Source organism: Sebastes umbrosus, chromosome 2 (assembly GCF_015220745.1).
Source record: "Sebastes umbrosus isolate fSebUmb1 chromosome 2, fSebUmb1.pri, whole genome shotgun sequence".
Taxonomy (NCBI): Eukaryota; Metazoa; Chordata; class Actinopteri; order Perciformes; family Sebastidae; genus Sebastes; species Sebastes umbrosus.
The window spans coordinates 15,276,274-15,304,017 of record NC_051270.1 but is presented as its reverse complement, the minus strand read 5'-3'; the positions used below and the strand labels follow the sequence as shown (position 1 = coordinate 15,304,017).

Here is a 27,744-nt window from a genome sequence, read left to right as displayed (position 1 = left end):
TTGGAGGCGGGCGCCCGTTCATTCCTATGAGAGTTGTTCAGTGGCGCATGAAGTCAAAATGGATGGACTGTCGAGTGATAAAGTACCCGCGACTCCCAGTGATCTTCCGCATCCATTGGGCCCAAAGAGCAGGCGCAGTAGCGTTTCTTTTAACCCCGCCTCCCAGCCCTCTCTAGCAGCGGTTTGGCGGTCATTCACATGAACAGAGGAAGGGAAATAACTCTGGATTCAGCTATTAGTGCATTTTACAACTTTTAGTACCTAATGGTTTAAATAAGGACTATTCAAGTGCTCATACTGGGAAGTTGATTTACCAAAAGAAAAATTATCTGCTGCGTTACAGGCGTCTCTTTCCCAATGGAAGTTTATGGGAAAAAGTATTTTTGGGCCCAAGGGAATGACGTGACGGACACAGAAGTTGTAATTCCACCATTTGGCCACTCGCTCGTTGCTCTTCCTTGGGGCTTGATTTCTTTGCCAGCTAGATTGACTTCCTGGAGGCTCTGTTGGTTGGCTGGCAACCTCATAGTGATGGCAAGAGGTTTTCCTGTCTTTATACTAAGTTAAGCTAACCAGCTGCAGGCTCCGGGTTCATATCGAACGGACAGATATGGTATATGGATCTTGTCATCGCTCAGCAAAGAAGTGGATAAGCATAATTCCTACAATGTCAAACTATAGCAAAACAAAAAGTAGCCTGAAATCCACCAATCGTTTTGACAAATCTGACAGATTTAGATCCAAGCACATCTTTGAATTAAAGCTGAAGTAGGCGAGATTGGAGCAAATTATGATTAAAAAAAGTTATTTTTATAAAATGGTCGCTATATCCTGACAGTAGTACATGTAACAGGTAACCTGAAAAAAATCATGTGCCTCTGTGTCCTCCGGTGCTCCTATCAGCATCTGCAAGATCTCACAGACTGGAAGAAAACAAGCAGTCAGAGCTGATCTGGGGTCTGCTGTCCATCTGCTGTCTATGAGAGCCGGCTGTCAATCACTCGCAAACTCAGACCAAAACGGTTAAACTAGGCAGCGCTGATCAAATATGAATCAATATCATGTTACGTTAATGCCTATTTCTCGCCTCAAATGTTTTCAGAATCATCTTGTCGTGCACGGTTTAGCTGTAAAATGACAAAGTTTGTGACCAAGCAGCCATGTTGAAATCAAAAATATACTGCCTACTGTCACTTTAATACATTAAGTCATGTTTCCTTAAACCAGTATGCATGTAAACTGGGAAACTGGGAATGTCAAACTTTTTTATTTGCGAATTTATGAATGGTCGAAGGCTAATCAAAATGAATGTTTATAACTGGGTTGACAGTTTGCTTTTCACAGATTGTTTCTCTTTACCACATACAGATACCCCCAACATGTTATTTAACCTCCCTGTTCGCCCCCATAAACACCACACTTCCCTTAGTCACACCTCTCTAGTAGGACGTTAATTACTGCCAGCCTGCTGCTTATTTCAAGGTTTGAAGAACATTAGCCCAAAGACACACAACAGAATGACATTTGTGCTCATACACGAGTATACATTTACACGCACACTTATTGTATTTGCACACGCACATTCACAGTTTATAACACACAGATATCGTCGTGCCCCCTGCCTGCGTATTTGTTTAAGAGACTGGTGGTTGGTTAATGTTCCAATTAGGAGCTGGCTGAGGATCGTTAAGAAGATGAATGGTTCTCTCACACCTTAGAGACCCGACAGAGAGAGAGAGAGACTATTTGGATCACTTCCTTATGGCTCCAATGGTGTCATTCGCTCTAGCTTGTTTTTCAGGATTCAGGACAATTGATTTTTATGTTATGTTTTCACACTACTTACAAATGGAGTTTTTTAGGATTTAAACCAACATCATGTGGCAGTGACGTGAGATTAAAGGAAATTTTTCTTGCAACCTTTCTACATTTCCTTCATTACCTCTGTCTGACTTTCTCTCTTCCTCCCTCCTTGCTGCTGTCCGTTTGCTCCATTGTGCAAAATAAAACTGGCCACTGAGCTGTCAATGTAGAATTCAAGACACGTCACCACTCATCCAGGGGGCTCACACATTTCATTTCCACCTAAATGTCATCCACATAGGGTATCTGACCATAGCAATTCACCTTAGCATATGCAGTATGCAATGCATTTGTTTCCACTTCCTATAGGCGAGGTCCACAGCTCAGCCATGTTTTTGCCTATAGAACTCAACCCACCCACAAAATTGCATTCCATACAACTAAACTGTGTAACCAAAACACATTTTGGGGGAAACATAATTTCTACCAGATCACGGTGGCAATCTTAAACCGTTTAAACATGTGATTAAAGTTGTAAATTGAAACAAAACAAAACAAAAACACAATAACACTTCTTAGTTAAGTTTAGGCAACAAAATTATTGGCTTAGGTTTAGTAAAAAAGCATCATGGTTTGGCTTAAAATGACTTAAAAGCAAGATAAAAGGCATCAAATGACTATGTTTCACATGGGACACCAACAGCGGTCTCCTCGGGGAAAGTCCGGTGTTTGTTGGTTTCCTTCGAAACGTAACTAATAATGCAATTTAGCTGTATGGGAATGTCATTTTTTAAAGACAGGGCTGATAGAAGTAAAGGCAATTTGAAATACACAGTACTCAAACGCAGGTTTAGCAGTGTGTTCTGTTGCTTAGTGTTTGGTTCTCTAGATTTAGTGGGAAAAAATCCTCAATTTTCTATCTGGCGTTTAATGTTGACAACTTGACAGCAGCTAGATATTTGGTGATGTTGGGTGAATTTATGTGAATGACAATGACAGAACAGAGCTTGCTCCTTGTACACAGTAGATTGTTGCAAGGCTGAAAGACATGCAGTAGTTTCTCTGGATGAAAGCAGTGGTCACAATCATATACTGTACCTTCTGTTCATCTTGTCACTGTATAAACAATCACTTACATTTTTGTTAGTATGGTGGGATCTGTCATTAGTTGATCATTTATTTTAATGTAGTTGATAAAGAGGTGGACACACATGATTGTTTGGTAAATACCTCGGTTTTGAGGTCACGGTTCGATACGTTTTCGGTACAACAGGGAAAACAAAAAAAGCTAAAAATAAAATGTTTTCATTTATTTTAAAAAATTTAGGGAGAATGACTCCATTCTGTTTTCGTTTGGGTCTGCTAACACATTCGGGTGATGCCGTTGTAAATTAAATGTTTGAACCCGACATCAGCTGAACAATGTCGGCATGCAGTTTGACAAATTGTTGTCAAAAGAGCTTGATTAACCCGGCTATCCGGGCTAAGCTGGCTAGCATGCTACAGCTGATGGAGAACAACTGGTGCTCCGACAAATCTTTCCATGTAAAACTCATGCTCCATAATTTCTGTCCCGTGTGCGAGTAGTAGACATTAACAGCTATTTGGGTAACAGGGCGTACGGATAGGATGTTGCATACCGAACGGAACATCCTGTAATAAAACGGTTTGGTACGAATACACGTGCCGTTACAGCCTTACCAGTTACAGTTTCTATATTGAAGCATCTGAACTGATTAGACACGACTCAGATCACAGCCTATTTGTTCAGTGCGTCCACTGTATTTATTCAGTCATTCAACATGTGCTCCTTTATGACTGTCAAGACTAAAACATATGTCTGTGTTGGTGAATATAAGTCATTATGTGTGGGTCGTCGTTATATTTAAATTTTTCGCATTTAGATTTCAATCATCTTAAAGTCTGTTCCCAGCTTAACATAACTCAGTATTCAGTCTCTGTTCATTGACAGTTCACTGACAGTTTCTAATTTTCACAGGCACTCTAAATGTGCTTCTGAGAGTGAGAAGCATCGCCTCTGTGGACTCGGTGGTGTGGTCGAAGTCTGGTCATCAGGGCCCCGACTGGAGGAAAGCATTCTTCGACATCAGCCCCAGCGGACCCTTCCAGGTAATGGCTTTGCAATTATAAAAACAACAATACAGCAGTGAAGAAAGTGCTTGTACCAACAGTATAATGTTTTAGGAATATGCCTGTCGTTATAGAGAAATGTGTAGAACAGAGCAGAGGATTTAACCTACAGTAAGAGCTTGTGTTTCTTAAAGACAGTCGTAACGCTCCCCCCGCACTTACAGCCAGACTAAGCAGCTGAGATGTGTTGCATAACTTGGCCTAAAGGTATGACCCGGTCAACTGTTGGGGGTTGAGTACTGTTTGCTTGATGTTGAAAGACCACAACCTCTGAATTGAAATCAGCCTCCAGCGCTCCTCTCTTGAGGGTTAATTCCCACCACGTGCCGACAGCATTGTCAGGTCGGCTTTGTCTTGCTCTGAGAAGAAGAAAAAAGAAAAAAAAATTGAATTATATGCTTTTATGTTCACTATATTTCTTTTTTTTTCTGTCATCTCTCTCATCTCTGAGACATTTCCTCTACTGTGTCTTCCCCCGAGAGGAAGGCCTCCACTGCAGCCTCGCTAGAACAGGAGGGGGGTTATACTCTGGTGGCTGTTAGGAATCGAGGGAATGCCAAAAGAATTGGGCTTGAAACCCTGCTTGAAATTTGATTAATTTTTCACAGGAAATTCTCCACAGTGACATTTAAAGCTCCAAAGAACCGGAGAAAGTCATCTTTTGAGAATCATTGCCACCTCATATACAGTGACAGAGTTAACACATATCCCAAAATCTCTTTTCGGTTCCTTGGTGGAGGCAGAATACACACAGGCGTTAGAAATAAAGGGAAAGTTTTTAGCAGCAAAGTGGCGGCAAGGTTAGAAAAAGAAATCTCTTTTGGCAAGCATCTGCCCTGTTAGTACCCCTGCCAGCGCCTGAGTCTCTGGATGTGAGCAACGAGAGCGTTTTCCGTCTTGAATCAATATAGTTTCATATCATTATTTATCAAGTCACACAAATGTGTGAGAATAGTAGTACTAATGAAGGCAATGCAAAATATAAATTAAACCCAAGCTTTTAACTGAGAGACTGAGGTGCATTTTTCTTTTGTTAAATAAATGTGGGTACAGCATTTTCACATTTTAGTACTGAGGGGAGTATTGATAAATGAGAGCCTTTGAGTGAACATTCAGCTCATTTTCTGCTGAATGTCAGCAGCAAGCCTATCCACACAGTAACCAGAGGATTACTCGCTTCATCAAGAATGTGCTGATCTCAGGGCGGAGAACAAGGTTTCAACCGATTTCAATGATCCAACTAGCATGCATATGTAGCTATAATGTCATGAGAAAGAAAATATAATATAAAAAAATTGAATGATGTGTGAAGGGATTAAGTATCGGTCAACAGCTTTTCATCATTTTCCATTTTCTCTCATGTGACAGCGAGTTTCTTTCAGCGCAGCCTCGACGATGCTGGTCTGGTCTAGAGCTTGGAGCCATGAAGACCCTCTATTATATCTTTATTAGGACATAGACGGGAACAAATCGGAGATCAGCATTTTTTTATTAATTATTGGTGCAACCAACTACACAGCAACTCTTCAGGATAGCGTTATTACTATTACTGGTTTGTTTAAAGTAGAAGTTTGGAGACAAGCGTCAACTTCTTCTGTTTACGCTGTTACGCCTACAGTATGAGAGACACAGGATTGTTTTCCCCCGAAAGGGGTGCGTGGTCATGAGAGCCTGCTCAGGATGACGTATTGCCGGTATGATGTATGTGTATTCCTCCAAGTTGCTATTTAAGAAGTGATGTGTAATTACATTATCACCTCTGACAAAAACAGGAATGATCCCAGTCATTTCCAGTCAGAGAGGTATAAAGGTTTTAAAGTGAATAGGAAAAGAGAGCATTGGTGTCAGATCGGTACTCTGTATATTATACATTTATTTGGTGGCGCCTTTCTGGACACCCAAGGACACCTTACAAGAATTAATTAAAACATAGACAGATAAAACAATATAAAAACAACAGGACATGACAGAGACATATTTGTACAGACACATAGGATGGGTGATGATGAGTGCTAGAGAGAGTATGCCAGTTTAAACAGGTGGGTTTTGAGGAGGGATTTGAATGATGTGATATTTTCAGACTGCCGGATGTGTGGGGGGAGTGAGTTCCAGAGCCTGGGAGCAGAGCAGCTGAATGCCCTGGCTCCCATGGTGCTGAGGCGTGAGGTGGCCATACCCTGAGTTCAGTATCAGAATCACTATTTGGAGAGAGAAAGTAGCATCAGTGCATGTAGGATGTTGTTGCTAGAGTTTATATTCATGTATGACATGCAGTAGGTTAAACTATATTTTACTATGAATACAATTTGAATGCACAGGTGCACCGTGGGACCCAATGTACTATATATATGTATATAGCAAGAGAATGCTCGAGGCTTACACCTGGGCCAATTCCTAGCCTGTCTTACTTGATTTGCTGTTATAGGGATATTTATTTACTAATCTTGCCCCCTTCAAAACTATGACCCCCTTTACATCTGGCATTAAAATGTGTCTCGTATCCAGATTGTATCTAGATATGATTTAACCTGATTATATTTACGCCCGGTATTAAAATGTGTCTCCAGTCTCCACATTAAGATCCGATTGAGATCCGATTGCTCTGTGTGAAAGGGTTGAGAGGAAGTCTGCAGCCGGGCACTGCCGAAGAGGCGGTGTGTAATGTGCGAACATATCAGCCTCAAAACGCTGCCGTTTAGGCCCGCAAACGTGACTTTGATATACGTCTACACTTGCGTACATGATGAGGAGAGGAGACGCTGAGCGCAGACAGAGCGGTGGCGGTGGAGTTTCAAATAGTCACTGTCAATTACTACCGAAGCTCCGTAGCTCAAAAAGTACTCTGGACTCTGGACAGCTCTTGCATTATGTATTTCCGCCCAAGTCGTTGTCATGTGTGGATTGAAAATGCAATTGCATTTACACTTGTGTTCAATGTGGTCAAAATGCATCTTTGATCACCTCGCCATCACAATCCATCCTCAATGCATTTTTGGTGCATTTACACCTGTGCTTTCATTTGATCAGGCACTATCCGAATGCAATCCGATCACCCCAAAATGCATTTAATTCCAGGGGTAAAGGGGGTTTTGTTTAACGTGATTTGGAACTGATGTGAACCATTTCTTACGTCTAAAATTCTGACCAACCTCAAATTAAGCTTGTGGGAGAACGGCGTTCCCTAGTTTGAGTTGAGCTATAATTTTTTCTTTGTTTAAGTTCACCAGAAGTTTAAGTTCACTGCACACATTCAGTCAATAGTGGAAGAAAATGGTCTGGGAGACATAACAGAGGAAGCGCCTGTGTTTGAGCACTGTCTGTTGACACATCATTGAGGTCCCTTCGGCTCTATGGCAGCTGCGCTTGCAGTTAGCTCTTCCCTGTTGGGATGTGGCCGAGTAAACTTTATGACTCGGTCCTCCTTTTCTGACTGGACACGATGCTTCCTCTGTATTTGTGAGTGTATGTGTGCATGTGTGTGTACCTCAGTAAGTTTACAACCCTACAGAGAGGGGGAAAAAAAGGTGAGGGCAAAAAAAGCTGATGGGTTTTGTTTTGCGTGCCTCTATCCTCCTGAGTGTGTTTCTCGATCTCATTCTGTTTCTCTGTCTCTCCGCTTATCATTTTCTCTGGCCCTGTTCTGGGACAGACGGACCAGTTGGGTCGATTTATGCCCTGGTCCGCTTCACACACACACACACACCCCTGTCTCAAGGCTGATGACTAATGGCTCTAAAATCAACACACCCAGGAAAGAGAGTCTTCAACTGTTCATACACTCACCCCTACACACACACACCTTCTCTCTCCATATACAGTATCTGTCTATGTTATTTTACACATTTGCATGCATAAACATTGTGTTAGTTCCACACACATACAGACAAACTCTTCTTTTAAACACATACACACACTAGTCTCCTATCCCCTGCAGCAATTAGCTATGACAGGTCAATTAACAGGCTTATTTATGAGCAGGGGATGCCTGCTAGTTGTGTTGTAATGATTCCAGATACTTTCTGTACGTGCATGGGGGAAATTGAATCCATGATGAATGTGGGCTGAAGGCCTTAGCTGGGGGCTGCATTTGCTCTTCATTAACTATGCCTCTGGAACACCATGTTCCTTTCACCATTAAAGGGAAAATTAAGTCGGAAACAGTGGGCATACAGTATGTTTTAGGGCTCCTCTGTGATGTGGGATAGGGCCGATTTTATCGTATTTGCATGTTAACGAGTCTCTTAGATAAGTTTTAAACTGCTGCACACATACATACAGTACAGTATGTGTTCTCCTACACATGTGCCACTTGGTGTCATCGCTTCAGTGTTTCCCACAGAATTAGATTGGACTTGTGGCGGTAACTGACCATGGGGGTTGGGGCGTGTGGTTCTCAAATCTAGGGGCAGTACGGTTGCTAGTGGGACTTTTGTTTACTTTATACCTTACCTTTCTGGTGTAATGTTGGTGTAAGCTACTGCTGCTGTGTGAGCCCGACAACCGAGCAGAAGCAGCATTGTACAGCGTGTAGATGAACTGATTGTATACAAGCAACACGTTCTCATTCCTATTCGTCACATACTAACGGTTTTCAGACCCCTTGGTGTCACTTTTTGGTCGCAGTAAACACGTGCTTTAAGTTGGGAATTCAAACAAAAACACTTGCTTAGGTTTAGGCAACAAAACCACTTAGTTATGTTTAGGAAGAATCATCATGGTTGGGCTTAAAATAACTATGTTTCCAAAGTGAAAATGAATCTGCAGATCAGTCGGGCTTGGTCTTAAAAATTAACATTTCTGATTAATAGTAGATGGGTTGCTGGTGGGTGAAATAAAATATCATTAATGAGTAAAAGCAGTAAAACAATGGCTGTCAAGATTTCTTAAAAACAATCACTGCGGGCTCTAGAATGAACCTCATGTGTGCGTGATGTGTCGATAGAAGCCTGTCAGTCCAACGTGGAGTGCAGCAGTCGATCGCCCATACCAGATCCATTCCCAAGTAAAGTCCATGTGTGGGAAAGAAACACACTGTTTCTGATTTTCAGCTTCATTAGCCACCATACTGATTTTTAAAGGAGTGTGTGTCAAAAAACATTATACTTTTCAATTACTGACATACTGTTTGTGTTCATACAATTAAATTCAGTGTGAAAATGTTACTTTCCAGTCTACAACATACATACAGTATATTACAATTAAGAGATTTTATCAGGTGGAGTTTATCCTGGCAAACTGTATTAAGTGTACATCCAGTGTGTTAACAGCATTTATTTATATCCCAACACTAAGGCAGCCTTATGTGTGTTTCAGATTATGTGTGTGTGTGTGTTGGGGGAGGGGGGGGTGGGATGGGAAACAGGGATGGGCCAAATGGGAAAAATGTGTATAACCCATGAAAGGTCTGAAGGTATCACCACTCAGCGCTAGAAAACAGAAACCTACCCACTCAACACAGCACAGAGACATGGACACACACATGACTCAGATGAAAATACATGCAGAAACACCGCTCACACGCAGAACAACAAACATGCAGTGTGTACACACACACACACACTGTGCCAGGAGAGGCAGACGCCAGGGAGAGACACGTCCTTTCCACACTGTGGCTATGCAGTGTGAAAGCAGGCAGCTTAATCGGTCCAGACACCATAACCTGCTGGTAATGGATAGGAATTATACAGTCAAGAAGACGACAGCAACGGCAACCGTGCACTGTACATGTGTTTGTGAGCAAAGTAGGAGGTGTTTTTGGAGTCACAGAAAGAGGGTGTGTGAGCAAGAGGGAATGAGACATGTTGAAGGTGTGTTTGTCTCATCAATAAAGCACTTAATGCATCTTAAATATTCATCTCCCCATTTGCACTGTGACTCAGGCAATGGTAGGGAAGGCAGGATGGATGAAGGAGGAAGGACGCAGGCAAGAGAGGGGTTGTCTCCTTGGCAACTGAAGGTTGCCTCATATACGACTATTTTTCACTTGTCTCTCTCTTCCTTGTGTGGTCTTTCTCATGCGTGCATGCATGTATGTACTGTTTGGCCACTCCATCACAGGGCTGTAGGAGGGTGTGTTTTTAATGCCCTTCCTTCTCTCTCACATTTGTGCATGCATACATTGGTCCAATCCATCACATGTTTGTGTGTGTGTGTGTCCTTGACCAAGTATGTCCTGGAAATTTGTCCACTTTATTAAAGCTGAAGTCTGTAACTTTGAACAAATATGATAAAAAAAAAAGTTATTTTTATAAAACGGTCACTATATCCTGATAGTAGAAGGGGTGTAAGAAATTATTGAAAATATTGAGTATCGCAATATTATGTTTTATGATACTGTATTGATTCTCAAAAACACTAATGATTTTTTATTAGTAGTTTACATGCAAAAATTACCTTAGACAATTATTGCATTTGCAAAGATATGCGCCCTCTCAGTGTATGCACCCTCTGAAAGTAGTGCTATAATGTCAGATGTTACATGGAGTGTGAAAATGCAAATGCAGATCTAATTTTTCTGATTGCATAAAAAAAATCGGCATTTTTTACTCAGATTTTATGCATATAGGAGTGGGGTTTGTTTTGTACTACGACAGTTTTCCTAAAATTAGATTAAAAAAAATTGATATTTTGCCATGCTTAAAGTCACGATATATTGAATCGTAACCTCTGTATCATGATACGTATCATATCGCCAGATTCTTGCCATAACTCAGCCCCAGTAATTGATAACATTACGGTATTTATGACTTCATTCCATTTAGGTGTGCTCTATTGGTATTGATGACTCACTGTTGTGGCTTACAGAGCAATCATTGATAAAATGTGTTATCACCTGTGCTTTTCCTGCTATGGCAAGTCAAAATGTCTGCTGAAAAAGTGTGTAGCTTATCGCAGGATCTATCTCTGGCTGAAACCTTACTTATCAGTGAAATCTGCTGCTGTAGTCTGGTTGGAGGGACAACCTGTATTGTCTTGTAATGACGGCAAAAAGGTTGAAAACCACTGAGGGTCACAGAGAAATCACAGTATTAAGTAACCGGAAGCTCACCATGCCAATGTACGCAGCACATAATTTGTTCATATTTGGTTAACGATTTCTGTCACAACATACTTTTAGCCAGAAAATATATAAAATAATCGAACAAAGTTGTCCCAGTTGTTGAGAGTTTAAGCAACAAACTGAAATCACCAAGAAAACACATTAAATATACATTTAGTTTAATCCTTTAAATTCAGGTTGCAGTGTATATTTTTTAGCTTTACAATAACTTTAAGAGGTATTTCAGTTCGCTCTATCTGTTTAACACCCTCTCTCACACACACACACACACAGACACAAGCTGCTGCTGTGTAACAAATAGAGTTGTTAAATAATGTAGAGAGCATGCAGCCTTGATCCCAGCAACAGCCAGAGGAGGTGAGCTGATAAACATTCTTTGTTACTCTCTGTCTCCCCTTCGCTCACTTTTCCTTCTTTCTTACTACTTTCTGTTATGTATCGAGCTCCCCAAGGGCCTGACGAAACGAAATAAGGAGGGTGTACCCCATTTCTCTCTGTACTACATACCTGTCTGTTCCTCTTGAGTTTTCTGCCTCGGCCCGTCCTCCTTACTCTCTTTCGGCTGTCATCGCTGCCTCTCCCACCACCACCCTCTGCTTCTGTTGTTCATCCAGCTTCCCCATTTTCTATCAGTCTCTCCTTCTCCGTCTCTATCTCTCTCTCTGTCTCCGGGGAGTGCTGGTTTCCTTACAATCAATAATAATGATTGAGCTGTCTGCTGTTGACAATGGGAATTACCTGACACAATTGCTGCTGTTGTGCTGTTTAGCTTCGTTTCTACAAGTTGAAATTGTAAAGAATGGTTCTATTAAGTTTATTTTGCCAATTGCTTCGGCTGGCTGCATCTCAAACTTGGTAGACTTGGTAGTGATGTTAATGGAGGAGGAGACGACTGTTAGAGAGGACCAGGGACTGTGTTTTGGCTGCTGGGAGGCCATGGATTGGGTTAGGCATTGCTGTGTTTTCACAAGTAAATGATGTAAGGCTTTTGGTAACTTTTGGTGGAAACCCGGCTTATGTAAAATACCTAATACCCTATTACCCAAAGAAAAGTCACGTGTGATGTAGGTCTACTGAATTCACATTTAACATTCATTGAACCCATTTATATGAGATGTAGTTTTCTTGTAAGTGATCAAAAGTTATGTTTATATCCAGTCTTTGCGAAGCTGATTTTTAAAATGTTTTAAATGGTGCATTGCTTCTATCTATATTTCCTTGCTTTTAGTCTTCGTCTTTCTTGTCTTTGTTGGTGCATTGCTGCATTTGTTGCCGTGTTACCTCCATAATGACTGTCCATCAGCGGAACAGCATGAAATCAATGGCAGAATGTGATTCACGCCACCCGGGTGCTCATGCGCATGCATGTGCATCCCTGTGCGTGCGCAGGATACAAACAAAACGGGGACTCACTCATAAAAACATTCTTCCAAGGCACTACTAGTTGAGAAAATGTCCACAGGGTATCTTTAATCTCTGGTAGTCACAGTTCACAGAGAGTCTGCAGCTGTTGTGCCACACACATCACTTCTAAATCATAGAATTATGTTACAACCAAGAAACGTTAAGCCAGTACTCCTTTGATTTAGTATTGCAATTCCATAAAGTTTTGGGTCTTGTGAGAGATAGATGAAAAAAAAGACAGACCAAAATCAATGTAGCAGACCCTAGTGTAGGTCAAGCTACAAAAGCACTGGATCTTACACTTCCTTTAATGCAACTTGATTGTATCTTCCGTTGGACCCTCCCTGTCTGATAAACGCCCATGCCATTTGAATTCTATGCCAAGCCAACATACTGTAACCCTTATAACATTATCAGGGTTATTCTCTCAGACTTGACAAAGCTCCCGCAGAATCACAGAAGACATAATACTACAGCTTTGACAGTACTCCTTTTGACGAGTAAATTGACTTGAACATGCACAGTAAAATTAGTGGAGCGCCCCTTTAAACCTACGGTAGGCAGAATGTTTTTTGGCATCATTGGGCAAAAAAATCCATAATAACCTTTCAGCATATTGTAATTCAAGTGTTATGAGAAAAAACTAGACTTCTGATTTTCCTTATGGCTCTCTTTTCAGGCTTTAAAAAATCGAGCTTGTGACGGGAGACTTTGGCCAATCACAGGTCATTTCAGAGAGAGAGCGTTCCTATTGGCTGTTCATTCAACGGAGGCAGCTGTCAATCACTCGCAAACTCCGATGAAACGGTCAAACTAGGCAGCGCTGATCAAATATGAATCAATATTCTGTTACTGTAATGCCTATTTCTCACCTCAAATGTTTTCAGAAACATCTGGTAGTGTACTGTTTAGCTGTAAAATGAGAAAGTTTGCTCCGGCTGGTGGGCGGTGCTTGGTATTTCATCAGCTGATCTCAACATGGCTTGGAGCACAGGAGGACACAGAGGCACATGATTTTTGTTCAGATTACCTGTCTCATGCACTACTGTCAGGATGTAGTGACCGTTTTATAAAAATAACTTTGTTTAATCATATTCGCTCCAATTCTGCCCACTGCTGCTTTACGTTTTAGTTTCCTCCACTCTACATGCCCACTCTGTCTCTGTCTAACTGTTTCTCTCTTTGATCTTTTTCAAAGAAGTTGGGAAGACAGGTAAATTTGAATGGCAGTTATGTAAGGGATAATGTACAGCAAGCCAACGCAAAGCGGAGGGGTGCCGCGTCACCCTGTCAGGGTTTATTTCACAACAGTGACCCGTTAGCTGTACATTAGCCCACTTAGTACACTGCTCCTTACTTAAGAAATCAATCATTTGACACAAAAATGGTCCGCCAGAATCCGACATCAGAACTGCGTTCATAGCAACGGTCTGTTATACATAGCAACGGTCTGTTATACATAGCAACGGTCTGCTATGAAGAAATAACAGACCATAGAACGCAGTGAATGACCTTATCAGAATCGAGTATTCAACAAAAAAAACGCGATAACCTTGTCGTGTCCATTATCTATTATCTCAAATTCCCCCTTTGGACAACATTCATATGATATTCTAATTCAGTTGAATTCACAGAGGACTGCTTTTTGAAGTACATGTTCTACAGAATGCAGGCGTGACTGCATATTGATGCTTGTTTCATTTCCGCTTCACGCTGGGAGCATGTCCATGGAGAACACAAACTTTCTAGTCCTGTGTGCACAGATCACTGACTGCACACACACCGAAGGTCTTTGAGGTGCTGCCACTCGTCTCTGCATTTCCCCCCTCTTTGTGCTCCGTCCAACAAAAGTAATGATGTCTTTGAGAACAGCTTCCCTTCCTGCCTCTCTAAAAGAGCTGTAGGCCCGCGTTAATACAAGGCTTTTACTGTAAACAGAGGTAAAGCCAACCGATAAGGCAGCATTAGAATTTAAATTGTTAACTGCCTGCTGGCCGTGATGACCGTCTGTGTATATTGAAGTTGTACATCACTGAAATGTGAACTGCCACTCTGTGAGCTTCTCTGCTCTCGATATGGGTTCATTGCATCTTTAGAAGTAAACTAAAACTTGAGCTGACCATGCACTTTGAAGAAAAAGCGTCTCCACAATTACATTTTCAATCATTATATCTGTAAACGATTGCTGTTGCTGAATGTTTTTATTGTTCCATAGAACTTCTGCAAGCTAGCTAATCCCGTTCCCGTCTAAAATCTGAAATAATCAGAGTGAATTGGCCTCGAAGCTGGTTGTTCACTGAGACACAAATTACATGTACACATAAAATCAATGGAGTTACAAAAAAAGAAGAAGTAACATGTTGTAGTAGATTATCTGTGTTCCCACTTGCTCCTCTGTGGATTACCCAGAGGCCATCTGTGTTCCTTGCAGTGTTTGGTACCTGGGGGGCTTGTTGGAAACCAGGCCAACCCACATTTGTGTGCCTCACACTGCACCGACTCTCTTCTGCACCGGTATTTCAAAGCTGTCTGTGTACATCTCTCTCTCTCTCTCACACACACACACACACACACACACACACACACACACACTCTCTATCTCTCTCTCTCTCTCTCTCTCGCTCTCTCTCTCATGGCTGTGTCCCCTCTGGTATATGGACAGCACATCAATGGGAACATTAAAGGTTACAAGGCTCGACAAAACGACACATTCACAACTCCAACCTGACACCCTTTGATCCTGCAGTCACACACACACACACACACTGACACACACACACACACACGAGCTGTCTATCTCACTCAGGCTTCCTCACACACACGAGCTGTGTCACACACCGTTATGACAAGAAATGGGAATTTAGAGGATTCTGCTCGTATTTTTTTAGGAAGAGATTTTGTAGTCAACCTTTCTAAAACTGTGATGTTTCCTGAGTATTTGGTAAATGTCATAGTTAAATATCAGACACATTAGATACAGCAGAAGCCTTTTACGACCCTTGACCCCATTTTTACATCCCACAATCGCACTTTGAGAGTTGTCCAAGTTATCATGAATTTGAGAAAAGCATCATTTGGTAATCTACTTTTAAGTAGGGCTATCAAAATTAAGTTCTTTAACGCATTAACGCAATCAGTTTTTTGGAGGTTGTAGCGGGCTCAGTTTTAAAGCTACAGTGATGATACTGGTATCATATGAAGCTAAAAAAAATAAGTAATCCCTTGGTGAGGACTTTGTGAGAAAACTGTTTTGGCCTTTTTCAAAGGGGTCTCTTGACCTCTGACCTCAAGATATGTGAATGGAAATGGGTTCTATGGGTACCCACGAGTCTCCCCTTTACAGACATGCTAAAACATCCCAAACATGCAGTTTTGGGCAAGTCATAGTCAAGTCTGACAGCTGTTGTTGCCTGTTGGACCTCAGTTTGCCATGTTATGATTTGAGCATATTTTGTACGCTAAATGCAGTACCTGTGAGGGTTTCTGGACAATAGTTGTCATTGTTTTGTGTTGTTAATTGATTTCCAATAATAAATATATACATACATTTGCATAAATCAGCATATTGTCCCACTCCCATGTTGATAAGAGTATGAAATACCTGACAAATCTTCTTTTAAGGTACATTTTGAACAGATAAAATATGTGCAATTAATCGGGATTAACTATTTCAATCGATTGACAGCCTTCTTTTAAGTGAGGTTAAGATATAAGAAATAATGAACTACTGCGCTGTATATACTTGATGTTTTTTATTTAAAAATATCAATAGTCAAAATCAGTCCTAAAGATGTTCCATGACTGTATATCAAGCAACCTTGCCACTCCCATGGTTGTGAAACTGTGAGCTATACTTCACCTCAGCACAGTGCCCAGCAGTGATGTTTAAGTGTGAGGCACCGCCGGCGCTGGCCAGTCACACTTCAGCTTGATCTGTCAGCAGTGAACATTAAGTGAAAGGGCACACAGGCCTGTTTCCCTGAGAAAAATAAACCCATGAAATCATTATGCTGCCGTCCCGTGTTGCATGACAGGATATTGCATTGCTTTGTGCCGTGTCATTCTGTTTGATATCTTAGAGAACATGATTACGCTCGGTCAGTGTAATTGTGTTGTTATGTAGGAGGATGGTTATTTGTCCTGTTGTTCCGCGCATTTGTGTGTCAATGCCGGTGTTAGTCTCTGGGCTTCCTTCTGCCAATTATTTTTCTCATCGTGTCTAATTATACAACAATCCGGTGTCTGTAGCCTCGACTCGTTTAATGCAGACGTGCTTGCTGGTGCACAGAGGCAGGCGTGTGTGTTTGTTGTTGGTTATAGGGATCCCGTGGTGTGCTGGGCTGGTTCTATTAGCGACACAAATTTACGCAGACAATAGGATTTGAGGAAGAAAATACATAAATAAAGCAAAATGTTAACCACAGCTACACAGTGAAGAAACGGCACTGTAGCGTTTATAAATTAGAAGACCATGGCCTTTTGACCAATTATCCTCTACTACCCCATAGTTTCCCTCACAGCTACCCTCTGCTTAGTGAATCAAATAACACTTTTGCTCAAATGAGCCGACCAGCTAAACCCATCCAGCCTTCATTTCTTTTTCCCTTCACACCGCCCAATCAGTTTTCAAGGTTCTCCTAATTATTTGTATTTACTCATTCAAAGAAGATCTCTCGCTCCGGGAGTAAATTGGAAAGCAAGTGGGAAAGAGGTGGTACTGCTATTGTGTTTCCCTCCCCTTTATGAATTGATTGAGCTCTCTATTTGGAGGACGGTGTGTGATGCAGGGAGAGAAACGGCAGGAAAATTATTTAGGCTACTTTGTGAGAAAACACTTGTGCAAGTTTGTATGGGCTTTAGGACAAGAGCCAGGCTGTTTCTTCGGCCATAGCATGCCTGGTCAGTGTGGTAGAGGTCACACAGGCAGCATAAGTGAAAACCTTTCCGTCGATTCTTGAGTAAGGTCTACAATAACCGAGCAGGCGTGTAAAAAAATATCGATACACATGACTATCGCCATATTATGTTGCAATATTGTACTGTTTTCATTGTATCGATTTTTAATTAACCTTGGCCATGCCGCTTTTTGATCTTTCGGAGGTTGTAGCGGGCTCAGTTTTAAAGCTAGAATAAAGTTACTGGCATCACATGTGACTAGATAAACTTAAGGAATCAAGTGGTACCAACCATGTCACACTAGCGTGTTGCAAATAACGCTAAATAACGCTCCAAAGTTATGCTAAATTTCGGCGAGGAAAAACCTGCATGGCCATTTTCACAGGGGTCCCTTGACCTCTAACTTCAACATATGTGAATGAAAATAGGTTCTATGGATACCCATAATTCTCTCCTTTACAGACATAACCACTTTATGATAATCACATGAAGTTTGGGGCAAAAACCATGCCGTTTTTTTGCATGCAGTATAAATGTGTTATTTTTGCCTATTCTGAAATGGTGCATACTGGTGTGTTCTTTATAACTATGACAGTTTTCCTAAAATGAAATTTAAAAATCGCAATATATCGCCTTGCTTACAGTATCACAATTTATCGCACTTTATTGTATCGTTACCCCAGCATCATGATACGTATCTTATCGCCAGATTGTTGCAATACACAGCCCTATAACTGAGCAAACTATATGAGGAACATTTAAAGAATTATCAATTTCCTCCGTCCTTCTTTATTCACCTTTAACTTGGCTTTTCATGATTATGCTACAGATGTGAACTGGAGAAATGACTTCACATGCACACACACAGTCATGCTGCTCCTTGTCCACGGCAATGAATAGGTTATTGGTATCTGCCCCATGAATTTCTGTTTGATACTTCAAACTGATGTCGCTGTTTGGCGATAACAGCAACACTTGCAGATTAAAACACAGGTAATGGAACGCCCCAGCAGTGCAGGATGTTTACCGAGGTGTTTGCTCTGCCACTCTCCAACTTTCATTTACTCTGAGTATATAAGGACTCGGGTCTGGCTTTTTTCCTTTGTGCGTCAGAGGACTGGGTTAATTGAACCCATGCTTGGTATAGCTTGATATATTTACACACAAATGGACAGCAGGTCTTTTCTGCCCGTTTGGTTAAATACTCTGTTGATACTCTGACGCAGCACATTGGTGTTAACAGATGGAGGTCTTAAAGTGCAACCAGTCGTGCATATTTGGCACCCCTCCATGCATGCACCTGCTCGCTCTCTTGTTATGTATACGGGCATATATGCAGTCACACCTGCTCTTGAATCTGTCTGGAATAACTTGAGGATTAAGTGCCTTGCTCAGGGGCTAGTTGGCAGATGTAGTGGAAAAAAATATGGCTATATGTGCGAGCCCACGCACCAATTTGTGCATAAGGTGCATTTCTGTAGAAACCACTTAACAGATCAAATGAGCCATTATTACTATAGGATTGAAAATCCCCCAGAAATGATTACACAGCAAGCACTTTGGCTATCATATTTAAAATTAAACATTACAAAGCGCCAAAGTCTGCAGTTAAAGCCAGTAACGGCTACAGTCGTCGTGAGAGTTGCCTCTGTTGTTATTTTGGAGCAACAAAGTTTCCTTGTTTATTTGCTCTTTCCCTCCTCATATTCCACACAGAATACGCTTGGCTTTTGATTAGCTGGGTGCCTTGGCACACCACAGTAATTAGGCTGTCAGTCAAAACCAGATGGCTGGTGGCTAAGATGGGGAAGTCGCCTGGAAAGTTTTCAGACGAGTCTCCGGTTTGGTTTTGTTGTTGTGGGTCCACAAATGATTTTAGGATAGGAATGCAACTTCTAAATACTACTACTACTACCTGCGTACCGGGCTGTTTCTTTAGTTCATGTTTCAGCATAATGTCTATTTAAAAGGCTGTGCCATTTAATTCATGAGTATGGATGTGTATGTTTTCTTTAGTGTATCACCTTATAATAAAAATCATTGTGTTTTCGTTACCTTAGAATGAGCCGTTTATATCTACAAAGTGAGCTGGTCTTCTTCACGGAGTCCGCTATGTTGCACCGCCATGTTTCTACAATAGCCCAGAACGGACAAATCAAAATCTGTTAACTTTTCCTACTTTGTGCCAGAGTCGATAACGTTACTTGCTCCCATCGCCGCAGCTCTCTCTCTCTTGCTTCACCACTCACTTCCCACTTACACACTCTAAGCATTCCAGAGGCTCTAGAGAGGGTCATTCGTGTTTTCGCCTTGGCAACCGTAGCAATCCTATACGCGTGCCACACAGGACAAGTTGTACTCTGCAACCTCATCGCTAGATACTGCCAGATCCTACACACTGTTCGTTTAAGTCAAAGTGTTGTTCGAGCAGGGCACTGGATGTGTTTTTGACTCATCAGATATATTGAATATTGTATCATGTATAGTATACTCACTCAACATTCATCTGTCTCTTTTTCTGCTCCCTAAACAGATTGTGTTTGAAGGAATACGAGGCCTGAGTTTCGAAGGGGATATCGCCATTGACGACGTGTCCATCACCGTAGGAAAGTGCAAGCAGGAGAACACTGTAGCCAGCGCAGGTAAGACAGGTAAGATAGACATAGAGACACAAGGAAGCATCTGTGATTAACTGCCCCCCTCCCTCCCCGTAAACACACACACACACATAATGTCTGCGTCCAGGTACATTCGGGTGAACTGAAATAAGGAGGCATTACGATTCGTAAAGGTCTAAAAAGTGTTTTTGTTTTCAGCAGACACGCCAATAAAGCAGCTGAAACAGAGCTGAGTTGAACTGAATTGATTTAAACTGTAAAGAAATAAATTGAGGGGCAGCAGAGAAGTGAATTACTGGAGAGACATGATTTTCAAAGGAGCAAGAGAAAGAGAGCTAAACTTCTTCTTTAGTGCTTCAGAAGTGTGGGAATATGGCGCAGAGAGAGAATGCTGTTGTGTGGGGGCTGTACGATGACAAGTGGACACCACAGGGCACCGGCACGGAGGCGATTTGGAAGCCTCGTCGTCATTTGCGGTCCCTCCTCTGCCTCTATGGCTTTATTTTACTTCGCATTCCCCTCTATCTTTTCATCCTCGAAGTTTCCACACCACACTCCCGCTGCCTCCTCCACACCCACCTTCATTATATCCTGTCTCTTTCCCTCTTACTGCACCTTCTGTTCTCCATTAGCCATCCACCCTTTGTTATCCGTATACCTCTGCACGCTGCTTTTCATCTATAAAAGCTACTGTTATTTACTCTTTAGAGACACAGAGAGAAAGTGTGTAATGATACGGATTTAGAGGAAAATTAATGAAGGAGAATGAGTGAGACAGGGAGGGAAAGAGTGACACGTCTGGATCCAATGGTGGCTAGGCATCAGTCCACCAGGAGAGTTGTTTTACTCCATAAACTGAACACAATTTCTCCACACCCCTCATGCGGACATGCTTGACAAGTCATACCAAGCTATCTGCCCATAAATAGAATACCATATTACTATTTTATTACTTTTAAATACCGTTGTGATGGTCCACTCTGCCTTGAGGGTGAACCAGAGAGGAAAACAAGTGAGTTACGGCAATGTAAGCATGTGGAGAGAGACTCAAATAGCCTAAAGGGTAAGGGTGTGGAAAGGAGACAGAAATAGAGAAAAAGGTCAAAGACGGAGAGTGACCGAAAGTATGTGTAGGTGTGAGTGTGTAAGTGTGTGTGAGAGAGAGAGAGAGAGAGAGAGAGAGAAGGAAATAGTTGGAGAGAGAAACAGGTCCAAGAACTAAAAGAAGAAAGAGAATATGAAACTAAAACCTGCCAGCAATTTAGCTCCAGTAAGAGCTGCCCTCTGCCAGCCAAGATGTGCATTCAAACATGCACGCACGCACACACACACACACACAGGCACATAAACATCATTAAATTCTCATAATAGCCTTCATTGCATTGTCTCTGTCTACAGACATCCACAACAACAGCTAGTTGGCACCGTTCTCTTATTGCACACTGTCATTGCTGTTAGGTGAAATGGGGCCACTTTGAAACTGAACAAGAATCAAATGTTTATTCTACCATAGTAATGTTCATTACTATGGTAGAATACACAACTGATCTTTTAACGGTTGTTCAGCCAGTTCATTTTGGCATTAGCCACTGTATACTGGACTCACTTTTACTGAAAAGTGTTCCTACCATTTAATATGTAATTTGTGACATAATTTGCCTACTGATTTTAAGTGAAATTTTAGTAGTTATGTCAATTTTGTTCATATTGTATAACATGACAAATCACACGAATGGCTTTACCATCTGTTCAGCATACAACACCCTCAATTCAGATAAAGAAAAACACCTTTTAATGTGGAAAAAAGGGGAAAACCTCAGGTAAAGCAACATAGCGGCCACTTCCAGGAAGACCAAACATGCAACATATGTCATGTGTATGGCATTGTACCAAGATAAACTGGATTTTATGCAGCAACATGTGGTGGGAACCTGCATGGTCTTGTTCACTTCTTCTATTGTTGGAATCTACTACAAAGAAAACATTAGAGCCATGGAAACAACACATAACAGCAAAAGATGAGTGAGTGAATTATTAACATCCGACTTTTACCTTCGCTAACCCCCAGTTTTGAGACGTCTGTGTATGTGTGCAATCTCGCACATATGCGCATGTAAAGACACTGGCGGATGGAGTGAATAATGGATGAAGGTGTAAACAGGAAGAGGAAAGCTCTTGAGCTCAGCTCTCCGAGTGTGTGCGTGTGTGTCCTGCAGGTTTGGTGCAGGCAGAAACATACAGTGCAGACAGATGGGTAATTATCAGGCAGGCGACTGAAGAGTCTTCGCCACTGAAAGACACACAAATGCATCTGTGTTGAGTGCAGATTTTGCCACCATGGAGTTTATGAGGTAAAATGAGGATTAGAGGAGGATTAAATTCAACTCAGGTTTGCCAGGTATGATGACATCTAAAGGAATATGATTTAGAGGGAAATACAACTCACTCATAGCATACCACCAATTACACTAAATGCAGAGATCCATATAGGAAATAGATTTATAAAGTCATTTTTACACTGGGTTCATTTGAGATGGAACCAAAGTTCTTGGGTAAGGCTGTCTTCATACAAGTATAGGTGTTTGTATAGATGTATGTAGGTAGGTAGGTAGATATGATAGATAGATAGATAGATAGATAGATAGATAGATAGATAGATAGATAGATAGATAGATAGATAGATAGATAGATAGATATGGCATCTTTACATGCTTTAATGTTCAAAAAACATTATTTTTCTCATCCTGTCTGTCTGAATATACCTGTATTCATCCTCTGTCTGAAACGCTCCGTTTTAGCGCCTGTCTCTTGAAGACCCCCCTCCCGAAAAAGCCCAGTATGCTCTGATTGGCTTGCGAGAAAAATATGGCGCACCTTTGCAAAGGTAGTTCTCAAGCTGTGGGAGATATATTCTAATGAGCCTATAAGTCACATAGGAAGTAGGGGTGTAAATCACCAGTTTAATCACGATACGATTTTATATTGATTCTTTGGACGACGATACGATATTTGCCGATATCACAAAGTCTGCCACGATTTAGATTTGATTCATTTTAGAGGCCTGCGATCGATATGAGACAGTAATATTATATGCCCAATTAACACAATCAGTTATATTTAGATCAACTCACAAAAAGCAACTAAAATATGATTTGACAGTTTTATTACTGGGCTCTTCCAGGCATTTACATGAAAAACAATCTATTCTTTTTAGTAAAAAGAATACAAATTGACCTCCTGTTGTTGGAGGTCTGGTTGCTGGTCGAAGTTGGTGAGCGGCTTGTCAATAAAATGACAATAGCTGGTCCACCTTAAAGGTCATCCCACCTGAAGTGAGCCTGAGCTGAAGTTGTTGCTAACTTCAGGGCTAACCCCCTTCACTTTAACCAGCAGGTGGCAAGCAAGATACAGGAACTTGGCTTGTGTCTTGAGGAGTTGTAGCATTTATTCACGACAAATGAACTGTAACTTAAACACACTGGACTGCTAGGTTCACAGCTATAATGTTACTGCTACTCACCATCACACACACACACATGCTCTTTTTCTCTCGTCCGACCGGACACTTGCTAACGTTGCGCAGCTAGCACCGCTTGCTAACGCCATTAGCACTGTTTGGATGTTTAGGAATGAGGCAAAGAACGTATATTGTATTATATTATACTCTTTGAATGAGGTGCGCTTGGACGGAAATGATGAAACAGACGTGTCATGGGAATCCAGATCCAGAATGCGATCCATTTCGATGGATTGTTGTACCCCTAATAGGAATTCAACAAATCTGAATGGCTTGTTGAATCACGTTTTCTGATGTAGACAGCCCCCAAAAATTTTCATATGTCCCCTTTAAAACAGACATGCATGGGGAGCGCGTTTGAATACACAAGTACAAAGCAGCACATCCCCTCAATAGAAGCTTTGATCAGCAAACTGTCATATGGCTAGGTGTGTGTGTGCGTGCAGGTGAGCCTGGCAGCATCACCCAGCTGAAACATCACACGTGTCACACATACACCCACACACTGCATACATACTCACTGACACATGTACATTATGCATCCATCTGAGAGTCTCTTCAGTTCAGACTGTATATGTAAGCACATATATATATATACACACACAGGGATGCTCACAAATACACTGACAACTGTAGTCTGTGCATTCACACACTCACATGCACACACACTAACTTCAGGTTAACTTTATGCACGCACAGGGGACTGTTATCCTACGGTCCTCCACAGATGAAGGATGATTGCCTCTGACATGTTTGGTGCAACTCCGCCTGCATAATAAATCACAGAGCTCTACCTGGCTCAGTTGTGTGTGTTCAGAGAGGATGTGGTGGAAAGTGAGCTTGTCTCATACTGTTTTACTTTTTACTATATTCTCTTTTTTGAGTTTCCTCCTCGGGTCTTTATTGCTGTTCTATCACATTGATCCCCTGCATCATATTGTGGGAACTTTCCAATTGGGTGAAAGCAGGAGGGATACAAAATAAATTCTGATCTTAATCTATTGTATTTACACATAACCAGCTCCAATTTAAACCAGGAAGTAGCTCTGCAAGATCTAATAGGCATTGACATTGACAGTTTGGGTCGTTCATTTTAAATGTTTTGCTACTTGTGATCTAGGGCTGCCCACACTAAATGATTTTCAAATCTTAACATATTTTGAAAATGTAAGAGACCACACACAATGACATTTATCTTAAATTTAACAGTTTTGTTCCTATAGTGTGTGGAGAGCAACAGTTTGGCCAAAACAGCACACCACACTAACACACACACACACTAACAGATTCCATTAGCCCCCGGCTAAACAAAACGGAAATCTTGCAGGAAGAATTAGCGATGCACAACTTTGTACGGAAAATTCACAAAGGATGGATGAAGTCATAGAGACACCTTAAATAAACACTTGTGTTGTTGCCACAAATGAACAATTTGGTCCTCTACTTCTTTGGTCCATCTTACTACTACTTGATGCTACGCGTTTGGCATTAGATCATGCTTTAGCGGTCGCCATGTCGCTTGTTGTTGTACTTCCGCTTCAGTCAGCTTGGTTCTCTATTAGCTATCGTTCTTTCCCAAGCGACTGCATCATCGGCTGGCCTCGGGGTTCCCCACACACAACAAGATATCCGATCCCAATATTGTAATAATATGTTTAATATTTACCATTTGCCAGGATGGACTTCTGAGCCGATCGGGGATGTAAAAAACACTCTTAACATACATCACACCACAGAGATATCTAGAAAGATAATCTTTAGAGCCATCAAAAAATCGGAGCTTTGCTGATGATCGCTGGGAGGGGGAAAATCGGGCCCAAAATCTGCTTTCTCGTGTAGTGTGTACCCGCCATTAGTCAATTTGGTCTTAGTCGACTAAGATTTCTAGAGTCGATTAGTCGTTTTTTTATGCATTTTTCATGCTGAATGACTTATTTCCAAGAAACTTATGAGCACATCTCTGGTAAACACAGGATTTAAAGTGGTGGTTTTGTGTAATTCTTTGTGGAGAAACACAGTTTTACAGATCTGTTGATTAAATCAACTAATTTGTTTGTCGACAAAATCATGAGTGTTAGTCAACTAAGTATTTCTTTGGTCGAGGACAGCCCTAGTGCGATCGTTTTGATATTGCTAAATAAACAGACAGTGATTTTTTTTTGTTGGCTGCAGCACAAAGAAGCAGGTTTATAGGGCTCAGATTTATGTGAGTGGATTAAAATGCCTGTGCACTGTCCGTACTATGACATACATGGAACAGCCACCACATACACACATGCACCGACACACGCAAATACATTGTACACCCCCACAGTAATCCATTATCTTTCTAACTCCATTTTAATACAATGACAAGACAGATAGATGTATGATGTATAGACTGGTATCACTTGCACACAGAAAGAGAGAGAGAAAGCATGAATTAGGATGGGTAAAAGGAAAGACAGATAGACAGAGGTGTAAAACATCATGTTCCACTTGAATTTGTTGCCCGTAAACTATAGGAATGTTTGTGTATGTGTGTGTGGGAGTGTGTGTGTGCGTACGGATCAAAGCTTTATTATAAACATTGATTTTCTGCCTGGAGGACGGACCCTTGATATGAAATCATATTGATCTTTTTAATACAATACCTACTTTTTATTTATGAAACTCTGTCTTTGAGCAGCATGCATGTGTAATTTGCTGCTGCATTTTTCTAACGCCGTGTATAAAAGAGAGAGTACACTGTATGTAGGTAAAAGAAGAGTGTTTTTGTACACTGCTTGTGTGGGACAGTAAGATTTTAACAAAAAATAAAATAAATAGGAAATCTTAGATGATCTCATGTATACAGCTGGCAGTTAGTCTTATCAGTAAAAAGGTTCTGAACAATCAAATCACTTAGAAGATGTGTGCACTGCATCTGCTAACTTTGCATAAACAAGAACAGCCTGCGGGAAACAAATCGAAGAAAAACAATCCATCACATATTGGTGATGATGACATCAATTGTAACTTCTTTTTCTCATTAAAATCTCAACGCTGTCATGACAAAGTGTAGAATCTCAACGGTGAATCTCTGTTTCAATAACTTGTTTACTCATCCGCCCCCTCATTCTTGGTTCTGTCTCTCTCGCCGTCCTTCCGTCAACTCTTCCTTTCTTCCATGACGGTCTCTCGCTTTTCTCCACATGAAGTCATAAAACACATCCATTTTTCCACAACCCTCCTCCTGCTTTCAACATTGGTAACATGGTTCGGTGTTGTTCAAATGATGCTTCTTGTCACACAGAAGACAACTCTAAACTCTGTGTCACACCAAGGCGTTTTCATTGCATATGCCTCTGGATTCAGCCTCAGGCTTAAAGATCGCCTGAGGCCAAAGTGATAAATGTATACATGTAGTTATCTACTAAGCCTGTGGTTAATGTGATCTCAAGGGTAGCCTGTTATTTATAAAATGCAGTCTACAGGGAATAAAGAAAGAAATTACATGTAATATTTACACCTTTCACAGACCGTAGGAAAACAGGCAGTACGAGCTGATCTGAGATCTGCTATCAATCTGCTGTCTATTAGAGCCGACTGTCAATCGCTCGCGAACTCCGACCAAACGGTCAAACTAGGCGGCACTGATCAAATATTAATCAATATTATGTTACGTTAATGCCTATATCTTGCCTCAGATGTTTTCAGAATCATCTTCTAGTGCACGGTTTAGCTGTAAAATGAGTTAGTTGTAAAATGAGAGTTTGTGACGCCACCGTCATTTTCAAATCTGGTAAAGGAACGCCAAGTTCTGGTCATGTGACCAGCGTACAGCCAATAGGAACGCTCTCTCAATGAAATGACCTGTGATTGGTCAAAGTCTCTCGTCACTGGCTAGATTTTTTAAAGACTGAAAACAGAGCCATGATGAGGTGGAGAAGTCTAGTTATCCCTGAGAACACTTGATTTACAATATGCTGAAAGGTTATTATGGAATTTTTGCCCAATGATGCCAAAGAATATACTGCCTACTGCCACTTAAGAGCCATATTACATTCTGGGTTTTCAATAAAACATTTTCTGAAATGCTAACAAATAAAAAAAAAAAAATAAAATTACTTTAAAAAGGGACACGCATTATGGGCTACTCCTATAATGGTACTATAACTTTAACTGATCGAACTGTGATGACGTGTTCGAATTCAAAATTCATTTATTAATATTCAGGGATCGTGCTCACTGTGCGCTCTCGCTGCATGTCTCTCCTCTCTGCCTCGCTGCTGCAGACTGGGGCTGCTCGAGTCATCCAATCTATCTACGATAAA

At 41.2% G+C, this 27,744-nt stretch overlaps 1 protein-coding gene and 1 long non-coding RNA gene across 4 annotated transcripts in view; one reads left to right on the top strand and one right to left on the bottom strand.

Annotated features, from left to right (window-relative positions):
- Positions 1–27,744, top strand: part of LOC119476573 (MAM domain-containing glycosylphosphatidylinositol anchor protein 1) — a 208,556-nt gene that overhangs the window by 179,052 nt on the left and 1,760 nt on the right. For 2 of the 3 annotated variants that reach the window (XM_037749976.1, XM_037749961.1), the window contains exons 16-17: positions 3,803–3,933; positions 19,848–19,965. In XM_037749976.1, coding sequence (XP_037605904.1) covers positions 3,803–3,933; positions 19,848–19,965 — 249 coding nt within the window. The remainder of the gene's footprint in view (positions 1–3,802; positions 3,934–19,847; positions 19,966–27,744) is intronic. The other variant, XM_037749968.1, reaches the window with a different exon arrangement.
- Positions 882–27,056, bottom strand: LOC119476595. The gene is made up of 3 exons (XR_005204051.1): positions 27,042–27,056; positions 15,697–15,703; positions 882–1,008 (listed from the first exon to the last, which is right to left on the bottom strand). It is a non-coding gene; the product is annotated as an uncharacterized LOC119476595 (long non-coding RNA).